Source organism: Drosophila tropicalis, unplaced genomic scaffold (genome assembly GCF_018151085.1).
Source record: "Drosophila tropicalis isolate 14030-0801.00 unplaced genomic scaffold, ASM1815108v1 contig_393, whole genome shotgun sequence".
Lineage (NCBI taxonomy): Eukaryota > Metazoa > Arthropoda > Insecta > Diptera > Drosophilidae > Drosophila > Drosophila tropicalis.
Window position 1 is genome coordinate 4,319,855 of NW_027172855.1, and position 15,264 is coordinate 4,335,118.

Below are 15,264 nucleotides of genomic sequence, written 5' to 3' on the forward strand. Positions count from 1 at the left end.
AGATATTAGAATACCCTGGAATGAAAAATGAGTTAATTGTATATTAAACTACCTTAATCAGTGATAGTTATAGATAGTTATAAAAATACCTTTTTCGTCTAATTTGAATGTGTTTAAAATGAATTACTTCGTTGGCTCCAATATGCCACATTCAAACGAACGATCACAGGGTAATGAAAAACCACAAAATGAGAATGAATTTTCTGCGTTGACTTCTTCCTACTCTGGCAACACGCAGAAGACGGGGACATAAGCAACAATTCTTGGTTTCTGCCTTCTTGGGGACTTGTAGTAAAAGTTTTGTGTATTTAGTTTGTTAGTAGACGATCGCCGAACGAGACCGTAGCAAAATACGCAATATTTCATGTCGTGCGGGCTAGACATATAGATTATACATATATCTATATATATATATATGTATATGCATCTTCTACCAGCTGGCAGTGGCGAAATTTTGAGTGCGGCAAGGCGTGTGAAGTGAAATCGAATTATGTAAGTGATCTTTTATTCAAAAAAATCAAAAGAAAGAAACAAATTTGATGGAAAAATAATAAGTTCAATAAACAAATGCCTGAAATATGCATAAATAAATCGAATTTAAAGTGTGTGTGTATCTGTGTGTGTGCTATTTATAGTAAACGCTCAACTAAAATTAAACGCAAATTTTAAACAATACCCCAAATGCCACCCCTCGATGAGAAGTTCAAGGCATTTTCACAGAATACAAATAGTCAAAAGATTATTCAAACCTATAACATCATTTTTCTTTGGCCCGTTGATTTTTTGCGGAAAAAAGTTTTAATAAACGCAAATATAGGCAATTAAACAAGAAGGCAAGCCAAAAGAAAATGTTTAAAAATAGTTTATATAAAAATAAATATTCGATGTCTGTGTGTATCCGTGTCTTGCGTTGGTTTCGCTAGCTGCTTCCCAGGGCAGGCAGCCACTTGAAGATGTCGCAGGGTGGTGGGCGGCAAAGTGATGCAGCTGCCACTCCCCGACATCGACTGCAAGCGGCTTTCATAAATATTTTTGTTTTCCCTTATTTTTTTTGTTTTTTGTCGGCTGTGACACATTTTTGAACTGAAAATAAAAGTCCCATGGACAAGCTGAAATGTGTTTAAAAATAATTCAAAGAGACATTTAGATGAGCAAAGTTACAAAAATTGCGTATACGCAGTGAGTAACAAGTGAAACTGAAATTTGGGAAATAATACGAATCGTGGAATAAACTCTACAACTTTTCGTCAATTTTCTGCCAGTTTTTTAAATGGAAACAATCCTTGAATTAATTCTACTTATTTATTTTTAATGAACACTTAAATAATTTTCAAATGCTTCATTTTGGTTTAGTATTTTCATGAGTTTGAAATGTTTTGTAAGTGAAATAAATAAAAATTCTTAACAGTAATTACTTTAAAAGTTAAAAGGGAAGCAAGAAAAATGAATACTAACATTATTATCTTACATAAAATCCCATAAATTTGCTGACTTGGTAAGATTAATTATAATCAAAACTTTAGAAATCCAAAATGAGTTCCAATTGATTTAGATTTATGTTTTCTAATTAAAGCAATAAATTTTACAATCTATTTTTCTTCCATATATAATTAATGAGTCTCTTTATCTGAAAAATTATTCCAAAGTATGTATAGAGTAGCTCTGATTAGGGACCATAAAAAAAGAATTATGATCCATTTGTTGATGGAATATAATAATGAAAAAATTATAGTTGAAAGATCGTATAATGGTTAAAGAGAAAATTGGTTTTCCAAAATGAAAATTACAATAATTATTTTTTCATGATTTGTTTAATTTTACTGTCAATCAAAAATTATGTATCTATCAAACTGTTTGATTAGTTTATCCTCTCAGCACTCTGCCTTATTGCATCTATCAGATACTCTCAATATATAGAGCGTTTCTCTCTTACTCTCTCACATTTTACAGCATTCTCAATGTACATACATATATACAACAATTTTCAACTCTCGATTTCGTTAGTTTTCTTGTTACTCATTTGGCTCAAATCTCTTTGCATCTAATATGCCAAGTTCTTAAAGTTTTTTCGAAATTCTCACGACTCTCCTATTTTGCCACTTATTTGAATTCTCTCTGTTTCTCTTCGAGTCAGCAAAACACCTTTTTGCATTCTCTGGTCGGCTCGCGTTGACAGCTTGCGCTAATTGAGTCACTAGAATAATTTCCTTTTCGTATTTTCGCATCTTTTCATAAATAATAAATAATGCTATGCACAGTTTGTGCCAAAGACTTGTTTGTTGTTTCCCTCGTTTGCGCGATATTTCGATGTTTTAGCCTATATTTAGAGGATATAGAACTCTGGCTGCCTTTTAGTTTTGCTTAGTTGAGTTTTCGCTCTGCATGTAGAAGACCAAATTGCATTTGTATCTAGAAACCTGCGCTAAATATTTGGGTGAGCCAGCTAAAAATATCCAAAAATCATATAGAAAATATAGAAAAAACACAACTGGCAAATGCATTTCTTGGCAGTTGGTTTAATTGAATTTGAAGCCTTTTGAAGTTTCAGCCCATATGTTATATGGTGCGATAAATAATACAACCACACACAATATAGATTATCTTGAAACAACAAAAATTGTTAATGGTTTTATGGTATAAGCTCATAATATAGAAAATTTAAACATTTGCTTAAACTAAGAAACGAATTATATTTCCCTGTGCGTTCTCTTTACATAATCCCTTAGATATAAACAGATCAAGCGAGAAGCCAAAAACAACGACGACAAAGATGACGACACAACAATTGCTCAATAAGAATGTTCGCACAATGCCATCATGGGTGGTGAGTATACATACAATAGAATCAAAAATTCTATTAAAATTTATCAACAATAAAAATTCTATTCCAGACCGAAGCCAGTCAACGCATTGGACCAAAACCACCGCCACTCCCTCCAAATGCTCAGAATGGGAGCAATGGAGCCATCTTACCAAAGGCACCAGCACTACCACCAAAGTCAAAGGACACACCAGAGCCAGATTATGAAGTAATTGAATTTTCAAATCAACAGCAATATTCCAATGAACCAATGAAAACAACAATAGTTAGAACCAAAACGCCAGGTGAGTGAGAATGCACAGAAATTAGAAAATTATGAAAGGAAATTTGATTTGAAATTGGAAAATGAACTTCTGGTAGAGAAATTAAGCTTTAAAAAGTACATACTTTTTGTTTAACAGACAACAAATTGAAATGCACATTGTGCGGCTCTCAGAATCCTTGGGTAACCTGTGAGGAGTGCGCTGGACAAATATTCTGTGCCTCATGTGATGACATGTTCCACAAACATCCCAAGCGTAAGCAGCATATACGTAAGGTAAGTGAATTTTATCTCATGCAGAAGTAAGATGAATAATTGTTTGTTTCCTTTAAACAACTGACAGGCCGTTCAGCAGGCCAGTCCGCCAATACCGCCAAAAGTACAAGGTGGACCCACTCCGCCTGTAGCCCCTCCACGACGCAGTAAACGTGGTTTACTCACACCATTTCTTGGCCGCAAGGATCAGGTACGCCACTGCACGATTTCTTAAGCCAAACAAAATAATATAAGTAAACAAAAGAGAAAAAAACTTAAATACAAACTCTGTACTGTTCCAAAATCGCCGTTATCACTTACCATTTAGTACCAAGTTTGTAAAATCAAATTAGATATCTTTATGCTTGAATAAAACACCAAAAACAAAACAGTCCTTTAAGCTGCCAACCCAAAAAAGACAAAGAAAAGAAAAAGAAAGACAAACTCTTGTTTCAACTAAACGATTTGCAGATGCTTCCACCGCCCTCGCCGACTCCGTCGCATAAGTCAACTAGCGCCTGGCGTGGTGGGGTTCAACCTCCGCTTCCTCCTCATTCCTCGTCTTCAACAATGAACAATCGCCCGCTGCCCGATCCTCCCAGAACACCAATGAGTGAAGGTGGCGGCTCTTCAAGATCAGAGACACCGAAATCTGTATTCGATACCATACAACGACCGCCATCCGTGCAGCTAGAGAAGATCAAGAGCAAGGCTAACGCCACACTGGATCGCATGGCCATACTGCAGCAGCGATATCGCCAGCAAAAGGCTCAACAGGATCTGAGAGCCAGCGAACAGGTAGGATCTTGCAATCATCAATTCTAGAGTGTAGAGTGTTGTATGGCCTCCTTTCCCCACATTTAATGTCTGTCTTCATTGTCATTTAACTCTGAAAAACGAAGAAAAAACAAGAACCGATTTTAGGTACGATCAGTTGGTAACTTTAACAAGTTGGAAACTTAAAAAGTTTTCTGAATTGATCGTATTTAAAATTGACTATAATCTTATACTTTCCTTTTTCTGGGTAATTTCTTTATGTATCGTCTCGTCTATCCCGTCTCTCTCTCTTTTTCTCTCTGTTTGTTCATTCCCTCTCACAGAACTTGTTTAATGGCGTCAACTTTGAGCATTGGTCAAACATTTCACCATCGCCCTCGCATTTTCGTTCTGGCAGCATGTCATCTGGTTTGAATTCATCACATTTTGATCTATCGGATGATTCTCATCACAATTTTCACAATTCCCTACAACAACAAATGTTACTACAACAACGACAGGCAGCTGGCAACCAACGCCGTCAGATGAGCACTTCAGTCTTCAATTTGAACACAGGGAATCGACGTCCACTCCAAGAAACACCACAAAATGGTGGAAACAGTGCCGCCTGGTTGGCCAATCAGCGAATGCAACAGGTACATGAATTACATCAGCAAAAGGGTATAACCAATGTACACTAATTGCATGAAATTACAGGCACAATCGATGGCCCAGTTAAATTGTGCTGGGTGTCAACATCAACAACAGAATCGTCAAATGCAGCATCCCGAAGATTGGTCTCAATTCGGATCACAGCAGCAGTTCAATCATTCGAATCTGTCTTTAAATGTGGGTCCTGGTTATTTAAATCAGCAACATCCCGCTCACTATCCACATCCTCCGCCCGTTTTTATGACCCAAAGAGGAATGATGCCAAATATGTATCCAGGTCCTGGCTATCCCATGATGCATCCAGGTAGGCCATCTATAAAATATTCATATTTATAATCACTAATCTTAACTTACTATCCGAAGGTGTCATGGGTATGCCACCGCCACGTGCCTCATCTAGGCCTCGCTATGCAGCTTCTCCCACACCGAGTCGCAAATCCCTTTCCATGCGTCGCAAACGCAGCAGTTATGTGGATGATGAACTAACCGATGATGAAGATTCTGATCAGGACGATCGCCGGTCATTGGTTTCAAATCGTTCGGGAATGACAAGTGCTTCTCGTTCTCACCATCATCATCATCACCAGCAGCAACATCCGCACCATCATCAACAGCGCCAAAGACGTTTATCGAGTGCCTCACAGCTAATAAATAATAATGATGACATCGATGGCAATCGACATCATCAGCCAAAAGTCCGAGAACGACGTGGTTCTATAGCAAAGTCTGTACAGAGTGAATGGCTACCTGAACGCCGGGACTCAACAGAAGATCGGGGAGAAGGTAATGAAACCTTAAAGAGATCTCAAGTAGACCCACCAAAAACAAGTCGCATCTATTCGGATCTTGAATCTGAGGGTTCCGGAGCTCGAGCTTTGGTCCAGGCTAAAATTCAACAGAAACTACAAGAAGCCGATCAGCACAAGGCCAAAAAGGCCCAGCACAAACACAAGCCAGAAATGAAAGATGAAAATACTCAAGCAGCTGCCGTAGTGCAAAAAGTTGCACCGCAACCAGCTGCCAAAGAAGACAGCGCCTCGGAATATGAAGAGATTGTGGAGGAGGTCACAGCCACTGAGAGCGAGCCGGAGCAGACACAGCCCAGCCAACCAGATAATATAGAAGCCGATGCCGAGGCCGATGAACTAGGTCCACCACCTTCTACGCCAGATCATGAATGGGAATGTGAATTTTGTACCTTTGTCAACGAAGCAAATATTAAGATTTGTTCCATTTGCTGCAAGACGCCCTCTAAACCACCACAGCCTACAAAAAACGAAGTTAAAAAGGGATCCAAGCCCGTGCCTCAAGCAGAAACACCGAAGCTTAAAGAAGTTGTTAATCAAAAACAGCAACCACAGACAAAAGTAGTGAGGAAACCCTCCATTAAGTCCTCACAGAAGCCCACAGAGAAAATTGCTAGCCCGGCAAAGACAAAGTCCAGTGCCTCGACATCAACTGCAACTACATCGACCAGCACAGCAAAAAAACACGCGTCTCCAACAAAGCCAGCTCTAAAAACTTCTTCGGAAAACGAAAGCGATAACTCATTAGCCAAGGGTTTCCTGCATAAAGGTAGGATACAAAAGAGAATCTCATTTTTTGAGGGTACCAAGGCCTAGTACTCGATTACTAAGAAGTACAATACTAAAATATACATAGCATATACTACACCAACCCAATTACTACTCATTTGTAATCTTTTATTATTAACGCATTTATGAAACAATACCAAATACCGAAATACATAAACATATCCCTAACCAAAAAAAAAAAGAAGAAACAAAAAACGCTGAGTTTGTTTTTCTATTTATTCATGGGTTCTCCTCTCTTGCTCGCCTTTTCTCAACAGAATCCGTTGAGAATATTTGGAATACGCTAGATGAGAGCATTCAAGCCCAGGCCGAACAGGTCCTAAAAAAGGCCCAAAAAGTGTCGACTAGTTGTGGTGGCACGCCACCCAGAGAGATACCAGTTGAGAAACCAATTGTGGACACATCCCGCGAAATGGGCACCTCGCCACCACCTCAAAGCATATCGACACAAGTATAATAAATTTGAAAACGATAGATTATTTCTCATCTAATCGACTTAACTTACAGACCTATGAGGCTCTACCTCTTAGCCCACAAGTGGAGAATCCAAGTGTGAGCAATGCCACAGCTGTACGGGAATCCCCAGGAAAAATGGAGCGACGTCCTCATTATCGTAGTAATTCACAATTACCACAGGACCACGAACGTTATCGCAGTGCCAGCGATTTGAGATATGCCAATGAAGGGTTCGGCATGGACTACTACGGCAATTCGAGTCAAGTGACTAGAAGACCAAATTTCATTAACGATTTGAGGTTGCTTCAGCATGTAAGTGAACATGAAAATAATTGCTTCACAAATGATTTATTTTCTTTATAAATTTTAGCAAGCTTCTTCACCCTTCGATATGCCAGTGGAACCGACATTTAATCTCAAACACGAACCGGCTCGAGATCCAGAAACAGAAATGCACATCATTTTAAAAGAGCTTGAGCTGTATAAGTTTACGGTAGAAGAATTGGAAGCAGCTCTCAAGTATTGTGCACCAGATACACATCCAATTCAATGGCTGAGAGAGAACTGGCACAAGTTAATCCAAACAGTGCAGAGTCTGTCAACGAAATATGGTCAGGAGAGAGGTGAAAATACCATAGGAAGCATTTCACAGAATGAAGCTCGCGAAGCCCTGAGAAGTTCCAGTGGTAATGTCTGGCAGGCTGTAGCAGATTGCATTCAACAGAGGCAGCAAAAGTATCGCAGACTTGCAGCGAAGGGTAACTTTCTGCGGGATGACATTGTGAATGCTCTAACAGCACATCAAGGTAATGTGGAGCAGGCTCTTTTGGATTTGAATCGTACACAACTTAAACCATTTCTAATGCGCATCTGGGGCTCACCAAATGGCGTGGAAAACGAGAGTGTTCCAGCCATAGATATGAAATCGGGTTAGTTTGTAGTTCGTCCAATCATAAATCATTTTGTACCTTTTGTATCTCTGTTTCGCCCCACTCAGATATTCATGATTTTCTCAACACTCACGCTTTGGATTGCTTGCAAATGCCACATGGAGCTGGTGAAAGTCCTAGTCCTGGCCCCGCCTTTGCCAATCATCCATTTGACGACAATTCCAGTCCCTCAAAGTCTTCATATGCCACACCAAGTCCTTATCAGTTGGAGGATAGTACTTTGAAAAATCTAGAGATTCTAATTGGTAATATGGAGCAGAACCAGGCCAAACAGAACCAAGAGGTTTTGCGTTCGATTGAGACTATGCTGGAAACATTCAAAGGTAAACCAGATCAGGATTACGAAACTGATCCGGAAGTCATGCGTATTCTCACCAAGAGTCCTATTAGTGCATCCAGAATATCGGCTGTAATTGATGACAAGTCGACAGAAGATGTAAAAAACTTTGTGTGGCAACACATTCAAGACATTGTACCCAATTTGGTGCAACAAGTTGAACAAGAGCTCAAGGAACCTTCCCCTCCTAAAGAACCCGAACCCCAGCCTGAACCAGAAGTCATTAGCACTCCAGCTGTCGATCCAGAAATATATATAATGGAAGAGGTCATCAAGCCAAACTTGAGAGAGGCAAATATTAAAGAAGAAGTGCCAATTAACTTTATTTATGCCACAGAAATAGTAAACTTTAAATTAGAATTCGATCGTGGTACCGAAAAGTGGCACGAGTCTGAATGGGAACCATTTGATTTAAAGGATGCTGAACATGTTGTTTACAAGAGCTTTACGGCTCCCAAAGAAAAAAATTGCAGAATCAGTTAAAGAAGGGATTGCTCCAGAAAATATCCTACAGATTGAATACCCAATTAATGCTGAAAGTGGCCAACAAATAATTCAAATTCAAAAAACTGCAGAGCCTATGATAGAATCTGCTAATAAAGGAATAGAAAAGGAAACAATCAACTTGGATAAAATTGCAGAAGAAAAAGTAAAGTCAACTAAATCGGAAATTTCAGCCAATAGTCAAGTGCCTAACAAAATCATACCAACAACAACTGAAGAAGCTTCTTCTAGTACGACATTGACTAGTGAGGTCTTACCAACAACAACAGAAATGGCAAAATCTAGTAGGACATTAGAGCAGACCGCAAAGACAGACACCGAAAAAAACATAGATAAGATTACCTCAGTATCAGAAAGTAAATTGGAATCGGCAGTCAATAACACAGAAGCAGCCGCTGAGACTACCACTAAAGAGATTAATGACTCTGTAGAGAGAATTGCACAAGAAACTACCGCAACAACAGCAGTTGATGTTTTAGATGAGAAACCAGGCACCAGTAGAGAAGCTCTTAGGAGAAATAAACGATCACAGTTGCCCAAAAAAGGACGAACACGTGATCAAAGTCAAAAGCCCACAAATCGCGTAAGAAAAGAAGTTGAGACTGCCAAAGAGTCAAATGAGAATTCAACACCAGTAGCCACATTAAACAAGGAAAACCATTTGGCTGAACTTGCAGTTACTGCAACTGAAACCGTCGTGGAACCCTCTTCCAATCCAATTGAAGATATCTCTAAGGAACAGGTTTTAGAATCCAATAGTAACGAACTTGCACTTGAACCAGTTGCAGTTGGACTAGTTGCAATTGACACATCTGAAGAACAAAGTAATTTCAATACTCAATTACCTTTAGAAACACCTGAGGCTGAAAAATCGAAAATTCAAATCGTTGCGAAGACTGAGTCGATAACAGAGACTGTGGAACATGAAGCGATTGTTGATGAATCATCAAATAGTTTAGGCTTAAGTACTAACATCTTAGAACAGCCGAAGATTCTTAAAACCAATGAAGAACCAATTGTGGAAGAAGCTACAAATAATCAAGACTTAGATACTAGATTCTCAGGACAAACGGAAACTCTTGGGAAGGATGAACCAATCGGTGCAGAACCATCATATAATGATGAAGCCTTGAATAATAGCTCTGCGGAACAAACCGACAACCTTGGGAATGATGAACAATTTGTTGTACAAGCTACAAACAATAAATCCTTAAATACTATTTCCATAGAACAAATGGAAACAGTTGGGAATGACGAACAAATTGAAGTTGGAGAACTTAATACTTCAGTTGAAACAGAAGCCTCCACGATTGTACTCGAAGCATCAAAAGAAATGGTTGCAAAACAAGTAGAACCTGCCACAAACAAAATCACAGCAGATAATAAACGCAGCCCCAAACGGTTCTCTAAAATACCTGTGAGAACTTTAAGTACTAATAGTTTACGTAGTGAAAGCAGAACCGAGAATCTAGTATCCATAGAAGCGGATGAACTGGAGAGCGATGAGGTTAATAAAACTGAAGAGGAGCCATCTTCGACTACGACAGAAGCCGATGTTGTCATAAGTCCTGTTGAATCAGAAGAAATCTTTGAAGATGCTGCAGAATTTAGTGGCGAGGATGCCGAACTTTTTAGCTTGGATAGTGATGAGCAGAAAATGGAAGGAGTTCAATCACAATCTCCACTTCCTGCTGAAGATTCCACTGTGGAATCAACTATACCCAAGTCCACAAGCAGTGCATCCCTTGACTCTCACTCAAGTCAGTCGGAATCGCCTAAAGCGATTCAACTTAAAGAGTTCATACCATCTGGAGATCCTTCCAAGCAAAACCTTAGTGAACTCGTAGAAGACACACAACGTTTGATCAAGCAAATGCGTGATGAAATTAGCATGGATGACTTTGAATCGACCGATGAAGATGAATACTCCGACGAATACTCCGATGACATGGAGTGGTATGACAGTGAAGGGGAAGAGGAGGAGGAAGAAGAGGGTGAGATGGACGAGGATGAGAGAACGTCGTATATAGAGGATGCCTCCACAGGTGATGAAGCTGAAGGCACAGAAATTGAGGACATTATCGAAGAAGATGAGGAGAACGAAGAAGAGAACACAGCCACGCAGATTCACGAAACAGTCATGACTAGCTCATCTGTCACTCCCGCCAATGAACCAATTGCAATTGATACAAATGCGACAAATGAAATCATTTCTTTAACAGGAAGTGAAGGATACGAACCAACTGCAACTGCTGCTACTCCGGATGTTGGTGTGATAGAAACTGAAACACATTCAGATGTGGCACACGAAATCGAAAACACAACAGAGACAATTTCAGTTGAAGATGTTGTGGATGTAGAGGCAGAAGATCCAATCAAAGTACCCACTCCCCTACCCCTTACCCCAGCACCACCCATAATTGATTCCGAATCCCGACCGATGGAACTGCCAGTTGAAACAGTATTGGAAGAACCCAAAAAGGTAAAAGCCTCCTCTCCAACAAAAACAAGCAGCAAACAGAAGACACTCACCACAGAACCAGTTGCCAGCACATCCACTCAAAACCCCAGTACAACTACACCCAAGACTGGCAAGTCCTCGATAAGTAAGATACCTAAACCCACAACAAATGAGACACCCAACACCTTAAACAGAAAACTACCGCTGCGTTCCAAGTCCTTTTCGGCTCCCATGGGTATATCCTCTGTAAAGCGTATGCAGCAGGAGTATCTCCAAAAGCAGCAAAGTATTAAGAGTACCGCGGTACCAGTCGCATTATCCAGTCGTGTCCCTCTGAGAAGCAGCCCCACTGCAAAGAAGTCCATTACAGAGGCCATCAGTCGTTTTAACACGCAGTCCCAACAAGATGGTCCCTCAACAAGTGCAGCAGCTGCAGCAGCAGCCTTGCTCAAACCTCGCTCTCAGCCCCGTATTCCCAAAAAGAAATATCACGAGACTTGTTTCTCTGATGATGATTACGAGACCTCAGCCACCGAGGAAGAAGATGACATAGATGCTGCTGAACCTTTGAGGGCAGAGTTGCTTAAGCGTAAACTCAGTATGCCCGTATTTCGGGCATATGCCAGCCTTCAAGAGCCAGTTATAGAGGAACCAGCGGTGGGTACTCCACAACAGAATTTTGACCCTCCAGATATTCGATTTGCACTATTAACGACGCGTTTTTAAATTTATCTGCAGGTTTTGGCCAGAAAATATGTGGAAATGGAAAAGGTTTCCAATTTGGCAGAAGCTCAAATTGCTGCCACTTTGGTCAATATGAAATTCCAAGAAGATGTTGCCTTATGGGCAGCCAAAGAATGTTCCGACTTGGACCAAGCGATTGCCATGCTGCAGCAGGATTGTGAATTGTGTATGAATACCTATCCAATGAATCAAATTGTATCCATGCTAAAGTGCACTCACAAATGCTGTAAGCAATGCGCCAAAACTTATTTCACAGTGCAGGTCGGTTAAACTGAATCACATTACTTGTGTTCTGAAAATCTATAGTTCTCTTTCATTCCCAACCTTTACAGATCACCGATCGCTCTATCAATGATTGCAATTGCCCATACTGCAAGTTACCAGAACTTAGTAATGAGGCGGAACATGAGGATGAGCATCTCGAGTATTTTTCCAATTTGGATATCTTCCTCAAAAGTATCTTGGACAATGATGTCCATGAATTGTTTCAGCGCAAACTGAGAGATCGCTCTCTCTTACAAGATCCCAACTTCAAGTGGTGCATTCAATGTTCATCGGGCTTCTTTGCGCGACCCAAGCAGAAGCGTTTGATATGTCCAGATTGTGGATCAGTAACCTGTGCCCAATGTCGTAAGCCTTGGGAGAGACAACATGAGGGTAGCACTTGTGAGGCATATTTGGAGTGGCGCCGTGAGAATGATCCCGAACTCCAGGCACAGGGTGTGCAGGAACACTTGGCTCAGAATGGTATCGATTGTCCCAAATGCAAATTTCGATACTCACTTGCTAGGTAAAGCTCAGTTAAACGATTGATTTAAGACTTAGAGATTGATATTTAGATTTACTTTACTTTATTCTTTACTTATATTCTTCCAGGGGCGGTTGCATGCATTTCACCTGCACTCAGTGCAAATTTGAATTCTGTTACGGCTGCGCAAGACCCTTTATGATGGGCGCCAAATGTAATATCTCTCCGTACTGTGCCAAATTGGGTCTTCATGCCCATCATCCGCGGAACTGTCTGTTTTACCTGCGCGATAAAATTCCCCTGCAGTTACAATTCTTACTCAAAGAACAGAAGGTTAAGTTTGATACAGAAGCCAAAGAAGATGTAAAGAATGAGCCGAGCAGTTCCAGAAGGGCCAGAGCATCGGCCAAGTGTCCCATACCATTACAAAAAGAGACTCCTCAGGGTCTAGTGGATACAGTCTGTAATAGCGAAGTACCGGATAAGCATGCGGGCATGTGTCGGTATGTGTGAGAGAAAAGTTGCCTGTGCAACAGAGACAACTAAACAATTAATCTTTGTCAATTTTCAGAACACACTACGTAGAGTATTTGGCTGGCAAAGTGGCGAAAGCTGGCATCGATCCTTTGCCCATTTTTGATCTAACCGATTGTGTTCAAGAGCTGCGTCGACGCGGCATTGCCCTGCCAGAACGTGGACCCTGGGACACTGATGAGATCTATAAGAACATGTGTAGTGAGGTGGGTTCGCCTTCTAGTTTCATTCTCATTAATCTTGGATTTTATTGATTTCCTTTTATATGCTTCTGATTTTTGGATTGTTTAGTTTTACGTTTTGCGGCGTTTATTGAATCGGTTACGCGGAAAAACGCGCTTCCTGCGGCTGACCCAATGATTCAGTCTACGCCCACGTCGTAAAGCCAAACAAAAACAAGCGTCTATATCTGCGAACTAAATTTAGATATCGAACTGACGTATTTCACACGCGTCTTAATTGATATTCGTTTTATTATTATTTAATTGTAAACAATTTGGCAGATTGCAAATTCGACTACAAAAACAAATCAAGGGGGGAAAAAAGTGTGTTTATAAACGTTTCTCACCCATCTTTCGATCTGGCCTCTACTTATAGGTAATCAAACAGCACATCCCATTGAAATCCGCCTGATGTGGTTAAAATGATGAAGATGATGGGAATGATGTAGCTGGGAAGGATAAGGCCACCGACCGCTCGTTCGACTGTTGCAATTTTTCATAATGATTCTTATGATTTATGGCAAACATTTTTTTTTATAGACATTTTTTTATATATGTTAAATACACATACATACATACAATACAATTTAGACAGCTCATTAGACATTAGACTGCACATACATACATATTAGATTTTTATTTGTAAACCAACAGACCTAAACCTATAATAAATTTTGTTTAGTTACTAAGCAGCTGCCCGAATAATTTCTTGCAAATGCCACAAAAATGCAATAACACGTGGGCTGAAAATGCATCCCCCGAAAAATAAATGTGAATGTGTGAGAATCCGATTATCATTTGGCATTTGCATTGCTAACAATATACGCCAGATATCGCTTCTTTGGCATGCAATAAATATCATTGCAGATATAAAACAAAAGGTAAGATTTTGCAGAGTTATGCAGGTATGACTTAGAGCAAAAACATTTTGCTGTTCATGCTGAACTTTAAATTTAATACTAATCTACTTGTCTGAGTATCCTCAAGCATCAACTTCAATTTGTTTTCTCCTGTGTTTTTTTTTTGCTTTAGACATCTAGTAAGTATATGGTTGATTAAATTGAGTTCCTCCAAATATTGTATTCAGCTGTCAAGTCAACAAATTATTTCTCTTTTGTTTTAGTTTTTCCTTTGAATTGTTATCTTTACTTGGTGTTTTTGTTATGAAGTATGCATTCGTAGAAAGTCTATAGCAACTATATGTGGTTGCTCTTCTGCTAAAAGTCGTCTCTATTGCTTTTTCTGATTATAATTTCAATAATTTTCCAAATAAATAATTAATTAGGCACTTACTCCACAGCATTCATAAAAAAGCAAATCATTTCAGAAATAAGAAACAAATATTTTTGCCATCAACGATTACGTCTTTATCACTTTCAAATTATTAGTTCTTATGAACAATCAATGCTGTTGTTATTATCAGAAGTGAAAAAAAATATCCATAAGCTTGTTACTAAGCTTACAATTTATTAATACATTTTTTATATGAGAATCTTTTCAAATAAGGCCACTTATATATGATAACTTCTGATTTACTACAGAAAAAATACAGAGATACGGGCATTCATACACAATCAAAGTAAAAACAGTTAAAACTCGAGTATATATACATATTCTTGATCAGCACGACGAGACGAGTTCAAATGGCCAATGGATCAACCTGAAATTTTGCATCTAGGCTGCCGGATCTAGCTATATATCTACCATACAAATGCCAAAGTCATAAACAGTGACTTTTCTCAATAACGATTTCCTTATTTTCTAAGCTATCGCTTTGAAATATTGGTAAGTTTATTACACCTATAAACGATTCTGCCCAATTTGATGAAGATTGGGTGACAATATCATTATGGCTCCCATACGAACAATCGATCGAAAACAGTGAATTTTGTCAATAATTTCGTTATCTGCTATGCTAGCCTTTTTTCTCGTTGACGGCTCTAGGTAT

General features: G+C 39.4%; 1 protein-coding gene across 5 annotated transcripts; it reads left to right on the top strand.

Moving 5' to 3' along the window:
- Positions 1-327: 327 nt before the first annotated feature.
- Positions 328-14,107, top strand: LUBEL (Linear Ubiquitin E3 ligase). 5 transcript variants are annotated; one of them, XM_068284513.1, is made up of 19 exons: positions 328-492; positions 2,727-2,824; positions 2,892-3,105; positions 3,223-3,359; positions 3,427-3,549; positions 3,810-4,136; positions 4,439-4,750; positions 4,812-5,070; positions 5,130-6,341; positions 6,619-6,812; positions 6,869-7,129; positions 7,188-7,746; positions 7,815-8,090; positions 10,831-11,726; positions 11,808-12,074; positions 12,146-12,603; positions 12,690-13,064; positions 13,133-13,301; positions 13,693-14,107. In XM_068284513.1, the coding sequence occupies exons 2-19, from the start codon at positions 2,771-2,773 to the stop codon at positions 13,726-13,728; spliced, it is 6,129 nt and encodes a 2,042-aa protein (XP_068140614.1). In that variant the 5' UTR covers positions 328-492; positions 2,727-2,770; the 3' UTR covers positions 13,729-14,107. The 5 variants fall into 5 exon arrangements, with proteins under 5 accessions (XP_068140614.1, XP_068140616.1, XP_068140617.1 ...); XM_068284515.1 differs by having other exon boundaries at positions 4,616-4,750; XM_068284514.1 differs by lacking the exon at positions 328-492 and adding an exon at positions 2,378-2,434.
- Positions 14,108-15,264: the final 1,157 nt, after the last annotated feature.